Source organism: Orbicella franksi, chromosome 15 (genome assembly GCF_964199315.1).
Source record: "Orbicella franksi chromosome 15, jaOrbFran1.1, whole genome shotgun sequence".
Classification (NCBI taxonomy): Eukaryota; Metazoa; Cnidaria; class Anthozoa; order Scleractinia; family Merulinidae; genus Orbicella; species Orbicella franksi.
The window spans coordinates 3,227,701-3,248,093 of record NC_138159.1 but is presented as its reverse complement, the minus strand read 5'-3'; the positions used below and the strand labels follow the sequence as shown (position 1 = coordinate 3,248,093).

General features: G+C 39.3%; 3 protein-coding genes and 1 pseudogene across 4 annotated transcripts in view; 3 read left to right on the top strand and 1 right to left on the bottom strand.

The window, feature by feature from the left end:
- The window catches only part of LOC145470543 (uncharacterized), a 113,819-nt gene that overhangs the window by 45,999 nt on the left and 47,427 nt on the right, over positions 1 to 20,393 (bottom strand). The window lies entirely within an intron of this gene.
- On the top strand, positions 2,051 to 4,644 carry LOC145469899 (cyclic GMP-AMP synthase-like receptor 3). The gene is made up of 3 exons (XM_081453711.1): positions 2,051 to 3,161; positions 3,878 to 3,943; positions 4,596 to 4,644. Exons 1-2 carry the CDS (start codon positions 2,259 to 2,261, stop codon positions 3,905 to 3,907), a joined length of 933 nt encoding a protein of 310 aa, XP_081309837.1. The 5' UTR covers positions 2,051 to 2,258; the 3' UTR covers positions 3,908 to 3,943; positions 4,596 to 4,644.
- On the top strand, positions 4,681 to 6,995 carry LOC145469900 (cyclic GMP-AMP synthase-like receptor 3). The gene is made up of 2 exons (XM_081453712.1): positions 4,681 to 4,770; positions 5,941 to 6,995. The coding sequence occupies exons 1-2, from the start codon at positions 4,765 to 4,767 to the stop codon at positions 6,355 to 6,357; spliced, it is 423 nt and encodes a 140-aa protein (XP_081309838.1). The 5' UTR covers positions 4,681 to 4,764; the 3' UTR covers positions 6,358 to 6,995.
- On the top strand, positions 9,194 to 11,840 carry LOC145470129 (cyclic GMP-AMP synthase-like receptor 3 pseudogene; annotated as a pseudogene). Its single transcript, XR_014042437.1, has 2 exons — positions 9,194 to 9,474; positions 10,597 to 11,840. The product of XR_014042437.1 is annotated as a cyclic GMP-AMP synthase-like receptor 3 pseudogene (transcript).

The window sequence follows — 20,393 nt, the reverse complement described above, 5'->3', positions numbered from 1 at the left end:
TTGTTGTTGTTGTTGTTGTTGTTATCTAGCTTATTACCAGGTTACAAGACATAGTAACAAATCGGGGATTTAATTTATATATATGAGCTATTGTAAAATTCGTTAGAAGGGCTAATGATATCATTTTAACAAACATTTCGAATTGCAACTACAGTTTACCGTGTGTGAAAACCATACAAGAAATACGTTAGCATTCTAGAGCCCAGACCCTTGGCTTTCTCGACAGGGTCATGCACAAAAGAGAAGAGCTCTGGGGTCGAAAACGACACATTTGTGTCCTGTCTGATATAATCGTATATGCGGCTGGCTTTTTTCCGAATGCCGAACTAGAGATGACGTGGCAACCAAACGATACCAAACAGGGGATGACGTGACATGTATTTTAATCAGTTAGTTGACCTTACGATCGGTGTTCTCCTAAAACTAACAGTCGAAGTCAGAACGTAAGGTAATAATAAGAAGCAAAGTAGAGGATTCTCTGCTGTTGTTAGCTGAAATGTCAAGGTGTTTTCGGATTATATTATGAGTGAAAAATTAAAGCAAAAAAAATTAGAGATATTACATGTAAAAGTGTTGTGGGGGATTCTTTTAAAGCAAATTTAGAGATAGCTGCTGACAGGGGTAATTTCAACAAAGTGTATTTTTGCCACGCGTTGTTTACAATGTCGATGAGATCTTCCTACTTAGGGCATATAGCGCTTTCCAGAATCCCATTTATGTTTTCTAGGACAACAACAAGTTCATACAAGAACCAGCCATGACCTATGTATGATCGATCAAGTTGTTTGTCTGGTGTCTAAAAATGTTCCGAAGCAGTAGCTAACAGCAGTAGTAAGTCGTGAGTGGTGGAAGAAACCAAGGATCTTTCTGTGTGGAAGTTACCCCTGAGAATCTCTGTTGTTTGCATCATTAGGTTGGTATTTGTTAAAGTAGACATGAGTTTTCTAGCGATCAGTTCTGTAAAAAGAGATAAAGCAGAGAAACATCGTTTGAATCAAACGCTGGATTTGCCAAATACCACGATTAAGTCAATTCGGAGAAAGAGCAAATTTTGGCAGGAAAATATCGGGTATCGGGAGACTGAAACTAAAAAAAATGCAACAGTGTATTGCAAAGGTTAAGTATACATATTAAACAATTAGATTATTTGCTTGAGATTTCTATCGCGTGATAGTTGACTCGGGCTGCGCCCTCGTCAACTATCACGCATAGAATTGAGAACGAATAATCTAATTGTTTTAGTAAAAATCTACTAGTCGTCCAAACCTTTATCTAAATACTCTTCACAGACACTTCAAAAACGCCAAGAAGCGGCCGTCATTTCGTTAACGAGCGCACACTGCATGCTACGCTACACACTATCTATCACAGAATAGATAGTAAGTAGCGTAGCCAATCAGAGAACGCCATCCGCGATAGAACGCCAGAAGATTTAGACTTAAAAGGGATAGATATAAATGGATAACGCTATCCACCCCTGACTAAACTGGTATGTAGAAATGAAAACAATCTCGTGATGAGATGACACCTTAACCAAGGGCAAGATTTGTTTTGGCTAGAGTCAAAGTTTGAAGTGTCCATTAGTTATTTGCTATTTAAAATACATAATTTTTGCTGAGAAGGTGGCTGGCCTTTTTCGTGATGTGTTGTGAAATATTCCACGAGTCACTTGGTCGATTTTCCAGTGTAAAAAAAAACCTTTCTCAAGTGAGTATGGCGGAAATCTATGTGTCCCGTGAGCTTGGTTGAACCAAGTCATGCGCCAAAACATTCCCGTATGGGGCTGGAAGTTCAAATCCACGGTCTCGATTGAGCGTGGGGGACTGCCTCAGAATTTCCAAGGCCTCACGAATTCTCCTTCTAAAGTTGTTTTCTTCTCAAGCTATGATGGCCGCCTTACTCTCTTCCAACTTGTGGACTGTGTCCACAAGGTGTTAAACGGCGGAACGTGTCGATCCCCGCCATATTCACTTGAGAAAGACGCACATTGACAGCGTCGAAAGCTTTTGATCGCTAAAATATTGACTCTACTTCCGTCTCTCGTTTCTTACTATGTCTGTTACAGAGTCGGGAAACAATATCTTTACTCGATGTAAATATTTAACATGGCCGGAGAGAATTGCGTATCTATGAAACCTTTCTCATCCATTATGCATTAGGTCATGTAGGCGTTACCGAAAGAGCCCAGAAAAGGCGACTCACTAACAAGAACTCTTCGAAAAATTTTCAATGACAATGTAAAGATCAGCAAAGAGAAGATGCTACGCGCCAAAAAGCTGGTGAAAGATTACGTTGAAGACGAAGTCATTCCTTACTGCAAAAGAAACTCTCCGCTGCCTCTACTGAGACTAGAATACACCGGCAGCATGTACGAAGGGCTAAAGTGCGAGGCCGCCGATGAAGCGGATCTCATGGTAGTTCTGGACACGACCGACTTAGAAGTGGTAGTTGAAGAGGTACCAGGCTATGCTAAGATTAAAGAAGACATCAACTCGATACCTCTCCGTAGATACGTTGACCCATGGGGATATATAATTCCTGCACAGATTAGACTGGCTTGGTTCTGCAGTCTTGTCACCAAAGCTAAGAATGCCTTTGAGTTGAAATTACCACTGTCACCTGTTTGCTTAAGAGTGTCCTCTCACGGACCCGCTATCAAGCTTGATATCATTCTTGATGCCACCGGAGCGAAGGAAACTCTGTTATCAGTTGATCTTGTGTTATGCTTTCAAATTGGGTCCAGCGACTATTACGTGGCCAAGCCTTACGAAGGGAGAAGACCTGTTTCTGATGCTGAGCTTCTCTGGAGGCCATCATTCTCACTCAGGGAAAAAAAGGTGCTGAAGAAAATAGATAAAGAAGATGGCTGTAGACGCGAACTCCTTAGAATCGTCAAAACCATCCTAAAAAAAGAAACGACGTTTGCAGGACTGACGTCATATCACTTGAAGACCGCCTTTATGCACTACATGACTGACACGAACGAAAATTGGTCTGGAGACCGTTCGCTAGAGGAACACTTTCCAGGTTTTCTCGGAAAACTGCAGAGCTATTTGACGGATAGACAACTACCTAACTACTGGCAGCCACGAATGAACCTCCTGAAGGATTTAAACCAAAAAGTACTTGAGCACATGGCTTCTCGTTTAGCAAAGATGAAGGTATGTTCAAAGATGTGCACAGGATGTGTTTTTTCAGAATTGGTACCTCTTAGAGGTCAAAAAAGAAATTTCAAGCCACGCCCACAAAACAGGATCTTGGTACCTCTCAAGGATTCTTTTCAAAATTTCCAACGAACACCTCCGTCCTTTTTTATATGGGGGTTACCCCGGGGGCTAGTTTCTTGTAGCGCACTCAATGCCGGAAGTAGTCTCTCTTAACGGCACTTCTAGTAGACGCCTCAAACGGACAGCTGGAGTTGGTCTCCATACTAAAGAATCACCGCTAGGTTTTTAAAATTAGATAGAAGTTTTTAACCACCCATTCACTTAAAACAGACAAACGACTCAATTTAAACAGTCAAAAGATACTCAAGGGATGTTTTTAGGCAAAAAATAAACAAGTAACCTCCGCTAAATCCCTTGAAGTTTATGTCGATCAAAATACAAACTGGGAGTGTCATATTGAAAATACCTTTAAGACGATAGCTTGTGCCATTGGTGCAATTAAACGAATTCGGCATCTCACTCCATTTAATAATGTTTTAATTAAAGTTTATAATAGCCTTGTTCAACCACATTTGATTATTGCAATGTAGTGTGGGGTAACTGTAACAAGGGTCTTTCTGAAAAACTGCAAAGGCTTCAAAATCGCGCAGCTCGCACTCTAATGTCTTTGAACTATGATAGTAATTTGGATGATTTGTTCCGGGCATTAGGGTGGCGAAGACTCTACTATCATAGATTAAAACGGAACTCTATCCTAATGTATAAAACATCAAATGGTATGACACCTGATTATCTGAGATCAAGATTCGTATATCGTGACCACGTAAATGCTTGTCGTTTAAGGAATATCGAACTGAATTAGTTCTTCCACAACCTCGAAATTGTAAATCTTAAGAGAGGTTTTCCGTACAGCGGAGCTCAGTTGTGGAACTACTTACCTATAGACGTCTATAGACCTAAGACAAGCATCTTCAATGACCGATTTCAAATCTAAATTAAGTCGCCACAGTTTAAAGTAATATCTTAATTTTAAGTAAATTTTTAGACACGGCCTCCATGAAAAGCATTTTTTTTTTCTTTTTTTTAATTTTTATTGTAGTTAGGCAGATAGGTAGATAGTCCAGTAACTTTGTTGACTGATGGTAAAACCGTGTATAAACAAAGTTATCTTATCTTATCTTATCTTATCTATACTTCAGAGCGGATAATAACTGTTACATGCGACTACATTTGGGCACCTTGTTCTTAGCTCTATATCTAGTATTTTATATTTATATATTTCAATTAATGTATTTTAGTTTAGTAGCATACACGACCCCACAAGCTGTGAGGCTTTAACTCTTACCGTGTCAAAATAAAGGTTTTATGTTATGTTATGTTATGTTACAAAATTAGTTAGATGCATTTAACTCTTTTCATCTTAAACAGAGAAGGGCGACAAGCTTTCAAGAAACTTGCGACAAAATCCTGCTGAGCCAGAATCTTCGTGAATATTCCGCCACGCACTCGACAACTAGACACATAACAGATGGCAGGGCGGTGGAGAAAGCGTTGTTTTCCTCGCACGGATTACAGAGATTGCAGTTCTTGAACAGCGATGAACGTAAGTGCATGGTTGAGCTCTTTTCCGAGCTCTTTTTGGTTGTCACAACCGTCATTCAAAGGGATGGCGTCCTTTATTTGCTGAGTTCGCATGATGTGAACCAAGCCTTTAACCATTACTGCTGCTTCACTCCTCCCGATCGTTTCTGGAATGGTGATATCGCACTGGGAGAACACTTCCTTGGTTTTATGAACACACTGCGCGGCTTGCTGATGAAGGGTCATCTCCTGGAAGGCATATCTAAAGGAAGGATTTCTCTCGTAGCGAACCGTTGTTCAAGGATCATTGAAAGTGAAGGCGAAAGAAACAAACTCCTCAGAGGGAAGGTAAAAATAATGGTTTGCTCTGCAAAATAGGGAGATTTCTCTTAAGCGTGACCCTCAAAAACAGACGGAGAGAAACGCCTTGACAAAAACAATGTGCGATTATTTCTTTAATCATACCTAATGTGCTCAAACTCATTAATAATTCATTAAGTTTAAACAAAGGAAATCATGACCGTGACGTTGATTGGATATCTGATCATAATTAGCATAGATTTTTACGATTTGTTTTCTCCATTTTCTCCTTAGTTTTAGTTTCGATTGAGAAGACATATCAAACACTCAAGACAGTATTTGACCACATTTCCAAACACCACGAAGTTCGTCAAAAATATCCCGCTACGCGTCGTATTTTGAACCCTCTTCTAGGTGCTTGGAAATGTGGTCAAACACAGTCTTTCGTGTTTGATATATTACGTAAACTAACTGCACTATGGTCGTTTGCATGCTTTGATTAACCTATGGTAGCAATATTGGCTTATCAAAAAGCTCTTCATACCTTGGGGAAACAGCCAAAGGGTGATAAATCATTATTGAATTGGAGCATTGTAATTTAGCAGCTGTACTTCCTGATAGATACTTTAACTCGCACAAAGATAAATTCGATTGATTAATTAATTAATTAATTAATTAATCATTAAAACAAAAGGATGGCACAAAGGATTTTTTTTCTTTTTGTGGGAGTAGGAAGGGAGAGGGAGAGGTGGTCACATGTTTCTGAGAATTTTCTCTTTTTTGCTTTGTTTGGTGGGAGCAATATACCTCTACCCGTTTATCATGACCACATCAGGGTATTTGGGTGAGAATTGCTGTCCAGTTCACATTCCTTTTACTTATGCATTTATAGATATCGTGGCTTTGGCCTTGGGCACAAGCAGACGACTCCCTAACGAAGAAGCTTCGTGATTATTCCTTCAGTTATGTCAAGGTCCACGAGGTTGATATGGCTTCTACTAGAAAGCTGGTGAAAGACGTCATTGAAGGCCAGGTCATGCGTTACTGTCTACAGAACTCCAAACTTCCAATCCGGAAAGTGGAGTTCACTGGCAGCGTGCACGAGGGGCTGCAAACTGAAGATGATGAAAAAGTGAGTGTCATGGTAATTCTCAAGACAACGAAATCATGGCTCTGGGGGCAAGAAGTGGAAACAGAATTCACTTATGTGCCATGGTACGTACGTCTCAAAACATGTCGGCGCTCGAAATTTCGCAAGTATGCAGATCCTGAAGGATACATAGATCCTGAGCAGCTTTCAAGTGGCTGACTTTACAGTCTTGTTGCCCAAGCAGTACAATATAGCAGAGAGAGGTAGTCATCAACTTTTGACGTCAATTTAGCCGTGTATACCAACGGGCCCGTGGTTGAGCTTGACGTCATCAAAAAGCAAACTGATGAGATACTGTTGAAAGCTGATCTCATTCCTTGCTTTCAAGTTGAGTCTGGTGACTACTTTGTGGCCAAGCCCTACATTAGGACACCTGTTTCGGGTCCTGAGCTTCACTGGCGGCAGTGGTTTTCACTGAAGGACAAAGAAATGCTTGAGAACATGGACGATGATGACAATGGCTGTAGGCACAAACTTTTTAGGATCGTGAAAACGATAGTGACGTGGGAGCCAGGGCCCTTGGGAAGACTACCTTCATACCATCTGAAGACTGCCCTCATGCACTACATAAACAAGCATAATCAGATGTGGGATGGAGAGAACGCACTAGCCGATCACTTCCTTGGATTCCTTGAGGAGCTGCAAATTGCTCTGGAGAATAGAAACCTTCCTCACCGCTGGCTACATGGCGTTAATCTTCTAGGAGAAATCGACCAAGAGCTGCTCGAAAAGATGGCAAATCGCTTGGAAAGGATCCTGAACAGTAGGGCAGAAATGAACAAAGTTTTTCTGGCCAAACAAACATATTGGTTTCCTAATTCTCGTTGTTGATTGCCATGCATTTCCTATAATATTCGTTCTGAGAATTTGGTGATAAATCAAGACAATATCCCCTTGTTGATGAGTTTCGTTATCCTCATCACCTGTGGACCTTTAGTCGTTCTGAAATTGTAAAGAGAATTTCGATGCTGATCTGCAATGTTAACTCGAAAGAACTTGGTCTTAAAGAGAGAAGATCACAAAAAGATTTGTTAGTTCTGAAATATCCAATCAACAATCTTCAGCCAAAGCGATGTGCAGTTTTATATTCAATGAAGTTGTGAAAGTTAAATAAGTTATAAAAGACTGGATAAAACAAAAGGTGCGATCAGCAGAAATCATGACTGCTTTTTCTTCAAATGTTTGTTTTGGCTACGTCTTTAACCTGTTTTAATCCAGGGTACATGAAGTTAACCTAGAGAATGCAATAATTGTTTAGTAAGATGTAAATCAAACTAATTAAATTTAGGAAAAAACATTTGAGATTGATGGACAGAATACATTTGAGTTGGAAATTTACTCACAGCTGAAAATGACTAAAGCCGCGTGGTTTTGTCATGAAATTTGTTTTTGCTAGTGATTTTTAACTTGGAAAATCCAAGTTGTAGGTAGGAATCGGATATTCAATTCGCTTCTTGATAGACTTTTTGCGATGGCAGTCGTAGCAAAGTTCAAGTTATCAACCTGAAGGTGAAGAGATTTCCTCACGGAGTGATCAGTTAAAATTTTTTTTTTTAGCAATGTTTTTCATTTGTTCTTTGCATTTCTGACACAAGTACTCAATATCGTGCCTCAGAAATAATTTACATCGAATAGACTTTTGCACGAGCGTACTTTTGCATGCACTGTACATATTTATGTTTTTTAAAATTTTTAAGATAGACGCAAGACCCTACAAGCCAACCTGTTGCTTTAAACAAAATCGTGTTTAAATAAAGGATTGATGTTGTTGTTGGTCTCCGCTTAATGTAGATTTGGCTGTACTCGACTACCGAAAAAGAAGATATTGAAAATCACAAAATTGATGAGCTGTATGAATTTCCGAGTGATTCAAGGCGTGATAAAACTTTCTAGACGAGAAGCGGACAGGAGAACTGAGGAGAATTCGAACGATGCGTATCGCTTTTATTTACACGGAATTCCAGGGTTACAGAAAATATTAAACTGTGGACATATGGCGAAATAATATGAACAAAACACTGGTAATTTTGATTGACATGGGGCGCCATCTGATTAATTGATTGACTAATTAATTAATTAATTAGTTAAACAAATTAATTAGTTTTACTTAATAAAAGCGTTCGTGATTTTATCCGAAAGTAAGAACCCTCGAATATGAAATTACACTGTGAGTAAATCCCTAAAAATGATTTACAGAAAACTCTTAGAATAGCATTTTTTTTCCCCATGTGCTTATATTTTAGGTAGACAACTATCAAAGGCATATATCATACTTAAGAGAAAATGGTGACACAATTTTTTTTTCCTTATTTTTGCGAACAGTCCTTTCTTGGTCTTTGTTTACCTAGCAGATGTTAATCAATTATTTGATGAGGTTTTTGTGATATCCAGAATAATCAAGGTCCAGGTAGGGGTTATCAGCCGAAGCCGAAGCGAAGTTGACATGATTACCCTTAGAAATCATGCACCGTGGTCATACATGACATGACTACCCGTGACCTTGAGTGTCCTTGACATGATTATTGTATAATCTGCAGTGATGACGTCACAGGCGCTGATTTCGAAAATTCACTGTACGCTTTCGGCCAACCAGAGAAGAGATAGTGAGTTCAATGTATAATAAAAATTAAAACACTGTACACATTAAGATTGTTAAATTTGTCATCTTCATAACTTACTAATGCGTATAAAATGGTTAATGATGATTGACCAATGGGCGAACAAATGAACGATGGAAGGAGTGAAAAACCAGTGGCCCTCATATAAATATTTACGGAATAAAAAGATGAACTATAAAGATTAACAATATGGAAAGTTTCTCAAAGATACCGGCAACGACAATATAAAAAACTAAAATATGAGACACTAAAATATTAAAAAGGAAAGCATCGAATCAAGTCTAACAATTGAAACTAGTAAATAAAAAACCTAGACTATAACATGGTCCAGGTCCTTATAACTGTCCATGAAATGTTTAAAAGTGGATTTTTTTTTTGGAAGCTTCTTAGCGCTTTGAAAGCATTATAAGCTCGAGATTATTTTGTTCAGTTATATTATAAACCCAAGTAACGGATTAGATTCCTGGAAATTATGAACATTTTTCCGAGAAAAACCGGAAGTAGCGTGACAAGCTCTGAGAGAGACTCGGATTGGTTGAAAATAGCAGTTTGCACTTTGTACTTTACACAAGACATCAATACATTTATTACCTAGGATCTTTTGCTTTGGATTGACTAATTTTCACGATTTCGCGATTTCACGCCTTGCAAAAATCAGGTAAGTTGTTAGCGACTGTTCTTTACCGCTGTATTTGAAAGAGGAGCACACATTTTCAAAAGAAACTACTGTCACGTTTGTTTACAATGTGCTATTAAATATGGTAGCGAATTACCGAGTCTTTCTTCCATCGCTCGATATCAAACGAACTAAATACGTTGTTTCTGTATAGAACATATCTATTAATTCCTTAATTTTAATTTTAGCTGCTTGACTGGGCAGACAGCATTGAGAATTGACGACGTAAATACAACTGTTTTCAGAGGTGATTTTATAGCAATCCTCGCCTTCGAATATTTTGAATTATAAACGCCATTTTAATCCTTCGAAGTTGTAGGGCCGCTATTGCTCAGTAATTTTGATCGATCCGAAAGTAAGACAAATATAATGTAGCCGTACTCGTTTAGTCGACATATTCGCTTTCGTTTCGGCGGATGACAACAAATCCTGGCCTGGGAAGATATAAATTTGTGTTTTGGAATTATTATTATTATTATTCTCGTCCTCAGTACAGCTTTACACCGTTCACATCTTGTAAGTTTACAACGATCAGTTTGGCTGAAAATAGATTCTTTAAAACACTCGTTCTAATAAGACGCCTGGTGAAAGGTTGGGAGTAAAACCTGAACATTTATTTCGGAGATTTGGTACACTTAAATTATGTTTCCCGAGTGTAAACGTATGTATAGGACAGGGCAGGTTATATTATGACAGGATTGGAGAAATATGCCATGATAGGGAGAGAAGAACGAGGAATGGTACAGGGGATCCTTTTACTGTTGAGATTTGCCTATATTTTCACTAGAAAAGTGTGATTTGGGTCACTAGGACGGGAAATCGCAAAATGGGAATGTATCTGGATTTGGGCAAAAAGTAGGCTGCGAAATGGGTTGTATACCTTCCCCCCCCCCCCCCCCTTACCATCCACCATCCGCCCCGCATCACCCGGCATCACCTCCTCCCCTCAGTTGGATAGAGCCGCAGCCTCGTTTGTACTGACATCTCCATCAGAATACGTTGCTTTAGTATTTCCTTCGAGAACATCTTGTCATTGATTTAATTAACGATTTTGAATAGTAATTACATGACTTATATGCGAGATTGGTCTTTTTTTTTAATCAGATAATGGCACAAGCACAGGCCACCAGAGGAGATTCGTTAACGAGGAAGCTTCGTAATTATTCCGTAAAGTACGTGAAGATTTCCGAGGATGAGACGTCTGACAGTAGAAGGCTGGTGAAAGATTATATTGAAGACCAGGTCATGAAGTACTGTCGGCAGTATTCCACACTTCCAATCTTGAGGCTGGAGTACACAGGGAGCGTGTATGAGAGGCTTAAAACGGAAGCTGCCGATGAAGTCGACGTCATGGTAGTGCTGCAGACGACTAAGTCAGAAGTTGTACTCGAAGGCTGCGGAGTACCTGGTTATGCCCGGCTCGAGGCAAGAAGTGACTCAAAGTTTCGCACCCGTGATTATGTAAGCGCGGAGGGCTACATAAATGCTGAACGCCTTCGAAATGGCTGGTTCTACAGTCTTGTTGTCCAAGCAGTCAATAATTTCAGAGCTTCTAATGTAAACATGGTTGTGCGAACCCATGGCCCAGCAGTTCAGCTTGATATCGTCAAGAAGGGAACAAACCAGAAGTTATTATCAGCAGATCTTGTTCCTTGCTTTCAGGTGGGGCCAGACATGAGCTACTATGTGGCCAAGCCGTATACAGGGCGTAGACCAGTTTCCAATCGAGATCTTCTGTGGAGACAGTCGTTTTCATTAAAGGAAAAAAGCATCTTAGAATACATGGATAGAGATCATGGCTGTAGGCACGAGCTCCTCAGAATCGTCAAAACCATCGTGAACAGGGAGCGAACCTCGCTCGGTAGACTCGAGTCGTACCACTTGAAGACAGCCTACATGCATTATATAAAAGAAAAACGTGGAAACTGGACCAGCCGGAACTCGCTGGGGGAACACTTTGTCGGCTTTCTTGGGGAGCTGCAGAAGGCCCTGGAGAGTGGAAATCTTGCGCACTACTGGCTGGGTGGCGTAAACGTTCTGGAAGACATTGATGAGGTGGTGATGAAGAACATGGCATATCGTTTGAAAAGGATCCTGAATAGCGAAGTAGAAAGGGATCGGATTCTTGAATAGCGAGCAGTTTCGCTATTTTTCATTGTTTTCAAACAGACAATGATCTCATCGAACTCTACACCCTCCTCTTATTTAGGCCTAACAAGCAAACTAAGCGAAAGAAAAGAACTAGTGAAATTTAGGATAGGCAATCACAAAGTAAGAATTGAGACTGGTGGGTGCCCTATTTGTGCATCTAATCAAATTGAAGACGAATCTCACTTTCTAATATATTGCAATAAATACTTTATTCTAAGAAATATATTTTATGAAAAAAATAGAACATATCATTCCGACTTTTGAACAACTATCTTCGTTAAGAGCCATTAGCGAACTTATGACTTCTTCAAATCATTATATTAATATTCAATTAGCAAAAATCATTTCATCTTGCTTTGATCTGCGCAATATTCTACTTTCAAATCAAACCAATGTAACTTGATTGCTGCATCATAACATTATTATTTGATCATGATAATCGTCGCTGTTTTAGTTTTAGTTTACAAAAGCTTTTGCAACACTGTATGTATTTATGGTCATGCAAATAAAGCTAGTTGTTGTTGTTGTTGCTCTTGTTATGTAGCTTATTACCACGTCACAAGACATAGTAACAAATCGGGGATTTAATTTATATACATGAGCTATTGTAAAATTCGTTAGAAGGGCTAATGATATCATTTTAACGAACATTTCGAATTGCAACTACAGTTTACCGTGCGTGTAAACCATACAAGAAATACGTTAGCATTTTAGAGCCCAGACCCTTGGCTTTCTTGACAGGGTCATGCACAAAAGAGAAGAGCTCTGGGGTCGAGAACGATACATTTGTATCTTGTGTATTATCGTATATGCGGCTAGCTTTTTTGCGAATGCCGAACTAGATGACGTGGCAGCCAAACGATACCAAACTGGGGATGACGTGAAATGTATTTTAGTCACTTAGTTGACCTTATAACTGGTGTTCTCCCTAAACTAACAGTTAAAGTCAGAACGTAAGGTAATAATATTAAGACGCAAAGTAGAAGATTCTCTGCTGTTGTTAATTGAAATGCCACGGTGTTTTCGGATTATATATATTATGAGTGAAAAATTAAAACAACAAAAAATAGAGATATTAAAAACTTTGTGGGGGATTCTTTTAAAAGCAAATTTAGAGATAGCTGCTGACAGGGGTAATTTCAACAAAGTGTATTTTTGCCACGCGTTGTTTACAATGTCGATGGGATCTTCCTACTTAGGGCATATAGCGCTTTCCAGAATCCCATTTATGTTTTCTAGGACAACAACATGTTCATACAGGAACCAGCAATGACCTATGTGTGATCGATTAAGTTGCTTGTCTGGTGTCTAAAAATGTTCTTAAGCAGCAGCTAACAGCGGTAGTGAGTCGTTAGTGGTGAAGAAACCAAGGATCTTTTCTCTGTGTGGAAGTTACCCCAGAGAATCTCTGTTGTCTGCATCATTAGGTTGGTATTTGTTAACGTAGACATGAGTTTTCTAGCGATCAGATCTGTAAAAAAAAAAGATAAAGGAAAGAAACTGCATCCTTTGAATCAAATGTTGGATTTGCCGAATACCACGATTCAGTCAATTCGGCGAAATAGCAAATTTTGGCCGGAAAATATCGAGTATGGGGAGACTGAAACTAAAAAAAATGCAAGTAGTGGTATGGGCTAGTCCAGTACGAATTTGACAGGTAGTGTGATGCAAATGAAGAAGTATTGTTATGGAAAGGAGTTCTATTGTTTTCTCGAGTTTGACGTATCCATGGTAACCAGAAGCCCCGCCCCCTTTGACGTCATTAATCTCGTTTCCGTGTTGACCGAGTAAAAAGCCTGGTTTCTAACATAAACAAAGTAATCACGTAATTTTAAAGTTAACCATTAACTTTAATATCAAATGTTTCCCTAAAATTACAGGACAGAGCCATGTGCAACTCCCTGGCGTCAATGCAAATCTAGTGAGTTCCTCGTAACCGCATTTTCCCATTTTTACATTAGCTTCTATATGCAGCTTGATTGCTTCATCTCTCTGGATAGAGTAACCTCTTCTGAAGCTGTTCCATTTAGGGTGATCATCCACTCTAGCTTTAGCTGTCACAATGGCGCGGGCGCAGCATAGTTCATCTTTGTTATCGATACTGATGACAGAACCTTTCAAACGTTTGAAAGTTTCTGGATTAGAATGTCCAGGTTTCAATTTTCGTTTCTGACCGCTACCGCGAGGAGATGTACGAACGTGTGTAAAAGATAATTGAAACGAATCATTCATTTCAAAGTTCTCGTTTGAGTTTAACACCTGTGACATTTGGTGCAGCAGACTGTCGACACGATCGCTACCATTTAACCATTCCCCCGCCGGTAACCCTCGATAAGCATAGCTCTTGACTAAGCGATTGCTGGCTAAATTGAAGTAGACACGATCAGCGGCTGGTATCCTGTCTCGGAGAATCAAATTTTGGATTGTTCTATGTAATCCATCAGCAATTGCTGCTGCCAAGTTTTGTTGAGGTATAAATTGTCCCACCTGACGAATGTTGGAGGTGTAGTGACGCTCTCTAACGCCCATTTTTTTGCTGTGACTATCTACGTACGGGTTGAGTACAAATTCGAAGCGTCCAGGTTCTGTGGTAGCTAGACTTCCTCCCATTTGTTCTTGATTAGTGAGTTGACGTTCTGTAGCCTCGGCGACATTTGACAAAATCGTATCATCGATAGAGTCGTCAAGAATCTTGGAGAAAATATAAAATAAAATAAATAACCCGGTTCATCACACATTAAGTACACGAAATGTATTTTTGTTACGACATATTTAATTTACCTGTTGGAAATAACTGATTTCTGGTCCATTCTCAATAGCAATAATGGCCTCCAACAATTCTTCATCGCTTATATCCTCAAAGTGGCTTGACATGGGGCGAAAATCTTATCCAGAGAAACAAAAGTTTAGTCAACAGTCCACCATCTGCAAATGATTTCTATCTAGCGAGTCCCAACTTTATTGGTGTCGTTAACTAATCATATTACAGGAAATGTCGGCACATTTCCAACATCCAATCATATTGCACAAAAACGACATCATATTTTCAACCACCAATCAAGTAACATATGACGTTATTGATCTATCATAATTACATTCACACGCGCAGACCACCCGAAAAGTTTACTTAGTTTGTTAATTTAATTTTCCTGTAAATGAATAACAATTCCACAACTCGCATGAAAACAAATGCCTTTATTAGTCTTTTAGCGTCCGTTCAATTCGCCTTAAAAGATAATAGCCTATTCAGTTAAGCTAACAGAGTCTAATCATTCAACGTTTAAGATAATAGTCCATTGTCACATTCTTGCGTTAAGTTTTCAACTCGTATGCAAATTTCGTTATCCCCGCGGCCAATGGGACAAATTATTTGCATCGCACGCTAAACTTAAATTTAGGAGTAACGGTTCCATTGTAACTTTAAGGTTTATAAAATACGATCGGACGAACGCTATAGCTTTGCTTATCCTAAATCCGTCCAGTGTTACTTGTGTTATACTGGTAGAACGTTTCCAAGTCCGTCAGCGAGCTATTCAAAATCAAAAGAACTTCATTTCAAAAACCGTAACCGCCTTCGAATTCCAGACCTGATATAAAGGATTACAGCGAGCTATTCAAAATCAAAAGACCATCTTTTCCAAAACCGTAACCGCCTACAACCTCCAGGTCTGATTGAATCACGTATTGATATAAAAAACACAAAGGTTCATTATCGTTTCCATTCATTATCAGTGACTATTCAAAATCAAAAGAACTTCTATTGAATGCTCATACCCTCCTTGAAATTCCAGGTTGTGATTAAAACATGTAGTGGTATTAAAAAGCACAAAGGCTTATCCTTTCCATTCAATTTCAGTGACCTAATTCAAAATCAAAATAATTTCTTTTCAAAGTCCTTAGCCGTCTTCAAATTTTAGGTCTGATTAAATCATGTAAGTTAAAGTATGAAGTTATCTTTTCCATTCAATTTCAACGACCCATTTCAAAATAACGGTACGGATTTGTATTTGCCCGACATGTACTCCAATTTCAAGTTATATTTATTACCTCGTGAGAATCGTTGTCTTGGTCCGCGTTCTCAATAGAACGGACAGCCGCCAAGAGTGGTTCATCAATCAAATTCATTGCTGGTTTTGAGGACGCTGTCAAACTGAATTTTATGACGCTTCAGTTTTGATAATCGATAATCGATTTTGTGAATAATAAGTGCGCGTCTCCACGTGCTCGAGCACAAAATTAAAAGAACTGGGGAAAGCATGTTGGACCATTGACTTTTATTAATGTGGTGGCTCCTAAAAGAGCCGTTTGGTTCTTACCTACATAAAGTCTGTAGGATTTTAAAAGGTGGCCATACCTTGCTTTCTCTGCTTCAAGAAGACGTGATAAGGTCTAGAGAACGGATACGCCGTAATGACGCGGAATTTGTCGCCGTACGATTCCTTCCATGAAATTAAACGCAAATCTCGTCCGTGGGAAAACCCCACGGACAGACTCCGATGACTTTCTTCATTTCGAATACGTACATGTAATAGTGGCCATGTCCCGTCTTGTAACCTTCTTCGACGATTTCATAATCGTCACCAGCGACGAAAGTTTTCCTTGCCAGAAAGGCCACAGTTGACGTTAAATTAAACGTCCGCAGGAATTTGGATGCACCGGAAGTCCACTGCAAAACTGCTGGGGTTTATCGATCGATGGCACACTACTGAGGCCATGCTGCGCGGACCCAGAAAAAAATTAGCAAATTTTGTTTTTTTATTTTACAAGAAGACACATGGCTTAAGGTTCCAGGCAGATAGTGCAACTGGCAAATAAGAAATCATCATGGGCAATTTTAAACCAATAGTGCGTGTTCATTGTTTTTAAAAGTGCTTTCACGGCGTTGTTTGTATGAAGACGTGATTGATCATCGCAGTGAAACGCACAACTTAAGCAGTTGTGAAATTAAAGCCTGAAAAAAAAATTCAGACCAGAACGGGATTTGAATCCATGGCCTCTGCCATATCGGTGCAGTGCTCTACCAACTGAGCTATATATCAAGCCAATTGGGAACTGGCCACATTGTGATTTTGTAATATACCCGTAGATATTGAAGAATACAAATGAATATATGAAATTCACATATTTGGACTGCGGAGAATGTTATGAAGACATGATTGATCATCAGGCTTTATTTAATTTCACAACTGCTTAAATTGTGTGTATAACTGCGATGATCAATCATGTCTACATATCCGATATTCCGTCCTTACCGAGCCTCTTCGTAGGCTACTCAGTCCTTTAATTCTCAACCAACTGCTGTGCGTGTACCTTTGATTAACATCCATACTTGTCTATATGGTAGTGTGACTTTAGATCACTTTTCCTTGCCTCCCCCTAACCTACACACATACAAATATACCATCATAATTAAAGTGACAAATACTGCAGTGTACAATGAAATGTCGTCTGTCTCACGATGCTGTCACCAATGACCCAATCGCCTGATGAAGACTAGCAGCGCGCATTCGAAACATCGCTATAACATCACAACTGATCACATCGTAAGAACAAGGATGATACTTTGGTACTACTAAATATTTAAGATGTGCCATTTTTAAACGTTAACTTTTTACACTTTTAATCTGGTGCAAATTCATTGAAAAGCTTCATCACTAAAGCTGGAAACATTTATTCGCAACTCCCTCTGCTTCTTTTTAACTTGCGTTTACTAGCGTTACAAAGAAAAAATTTAGTCTGGAAAGTCGCTGACTTTCGCACACATTGCGTGCCTTCTCTTGCATGCCTGTAATTGGGCTAAAATATTCCCAATTTCTCGTGTTGACGAATTTGGAGACGATGTCTCACTAAGAGCCTGTCTAAGTTTTACGCAGGATGCCTGAAGGCATTACGCGTGATCAGTTTAATTCTTTGTGTACCGCTTCTTGGAATACACGGACACTGAAGCATAGATTCCCGTTAATTCATCCAGTGTTATCCTCCATTGAGTGCGCAAATTTCACCTGGAGCCGATTATAAGGTACTGTGTGTCCCTCAGTTGATGTCTCATTAAGCTAAACTAGCAGTCAGTTGTACTTTCTTGACGTTCATAGCATGTTTCGGAGATTCGGAGTTAATCAACTGATAAATTTTAAACTGTGACTGCTTACATTCTGATGTTGGCGTTCTTGCCAGGCAGTATAATTTATCAACGTTATTGTCAATGTATGTTACGAATTCTCTGAAGTTATTGTATGTAGTTCAATTCTTATGTCAAGGTAAGTGGCAACTTGAAAAAGACTAGTAACTTCATAATCAAAAAAGGCTGCGAAACGCGGGTTCAGAAATGCTTTCCACTTCTAACAAAAGACTTAGCCAGTTTTGCATTTGTGCTGAAGCGAAAAAGAATGGGAAAACTGGGCAAATGTTTAGTTCAAAAGGATGAATTTATATGAAAGTCTCACGTTCTATCAGTTTTATCGAGCAGATAGTAAGTTTCGCCTACCGAAGTACTTTCACTTTTGATCTTACAGAGTCATAATACATTGTTAACAAAAGCGTTCTGTGGGTCTTGTGTTCTTGCGTTCTTGTATCGAGCCTCGCTGATGCAAAACGTGTTAGGCAGCCAGACATCAGAAAATTACTCGAGAATTTGACAACTTCTCTGACTCACATATTGAGTTGGATCGACTTTTTTTCACTGGGTACATTTAGAAGACCGCCAAGTTCAGATTTTTGGAATTATAGTCACGATTGAAAATCGACTCAACAATTTCGATTTCGAGTCTTTTCACTTAAGCAACAATGAGCTGTCTGGTGACAGACCAATGTAATTATCTAGCCATGCATGTAGCTTATGGAGGTGCATTGTTTCGATGGACATAAGTGTTGCAAGGTATCCCGACGTGCCGAACAAACATCCCTTCGAGAGTGAGTAGCAATGCTTTCAGTCTCTGAATGATACGGAAACTGCGATTAGTACTGGCAATGTGGACCAGCCTGGTCCGAGTGCGACTTTAGTTTTAGGTTTTATGCAGGATGCCTGAAGGCGTTACTCGTAATCAGTTTGTTTCCCCGGGGGAGGTACTTTGGGAATTTCTGGGTGGGGATGTGCCGCTGGGACCATGGAACCCTTAGCCTATACCAGAGCTAGTTCAGCTGAATTTTGCTACCCTATACTAGAGTAAACTCCCCAAATCCCCCATCTATCGACACTGTTAAGGCTGATTTGCGTAAATTTAAACTTGCTGATTTGATTTTTTTTTTTTTATATTTTTGAGTGGCAATTCCTGATTTCCCTAGTCTAGATAAAATCTTCAACCAACTAGTCAGTTTTGTGAAAAATGATACCCTATTCTAGACCCAAACGCTCTGATTTATATACCCTATCCTAGAGTAAACTGCTTGAAAACCATACCCTTCACAGCGGCACATACCTATATAGCCCGTATATGGCAGTGCCCCCCGCCCGGGTTTGTTCCATTCGTTATGCACGACGTACAATCTGCTTTCCATAGATTCCGTCAAGTCATGTAGTTTCATCGTGAATTGGGTGCGCAGGTTTGACCTGGAGTGGATTAAGGTACCGTATATCTCTCATTTGATGTCTCATAAAGACAAATTAGCGGTAAATTGCTCTTTTTCCCGACTTTCTTGACGTTAATTTACACCATGGTTAAGAGGTTCAGAGTTAATCAAGTGATCAATAAACAACTACTCTTTACACTTGTTGGCGTTCTTCCAATCCGTAGATACACGTACTGATTCCTTTGTAGTTATCGTATCTTGTTTAACAATTTGATCAAATTTAGAGACAACATGAAAAAGAATGGAACTTCATAATCAACTAATACTGCGTAATGCAGGTTTAGGAATGCTTTCCACGGCCAATGAATTCCATTCAAACGTCTCCAGTTTTGGCAGTGCCTTGAAGACAAGGAGATTCCGAATTCATAAAGATGGCAAACGAAAACTGAGCTAACGTCAACCTTCACAGTCCGGTTGTTCAAAAGAGGGTTAAATAAACCTTGGATTAGAGTTAATCTGTAGAATTCTCTAACCAAGGTGAAACTTTGTTGAAAGCAGGGTTTGTGCGTTGGTTCGTTATTCTTGGCTAACTCGAGAAATGTCAGAAATCAAATTTCAGAGAAATTAGTTCGCGATTTTCAGATTTCCATACACGCACTTACTTGCGCAATCATAATTTGGCGCCATTTCAAAATCGAAAATTGTAAAGTACCTTTTCTCGACGCCTAATTTTAAGATCTCTTTTTCTGGAAAGTTGTTTGTTATGTCTCGCAAAACAATTGATAGCATGCATACATTTATTCATCGGGTAAAATGTTTATAATATTCCGTGTTGACGAATTTGGAGACGACGACTTACTGAGAGCCTGTCTAAGTTTTATGCAGGCTGCCCGAAGGCGTTACGCGTAATCGATTGGTTCCATTCATGTGCAACGCTTCTTGAAATGCACTCCGACACACACTCTTTTCTGTAGTTGCATTGAGAAGAGCGTCCGTTGCAAATTAAAACATACCAACATCCAGTTCTAAGCTTTTTTTCGAGTTTTTCGATAGTAACGTGCGCAACTGAACACATGCAGTATTCGGAAATTTGTTTGAACAATGCTGAGTTGTTTTGATGTGTCAGACCGTTGCAATTATCTAGACATGCTTGTGCGGCGCACTTCGAAAGTAGTTTAGATTATGGAGAATATAAAGAATATTCAGGTTAATTTGACCTATATTCGTTTTAAGAGTATTGAGGT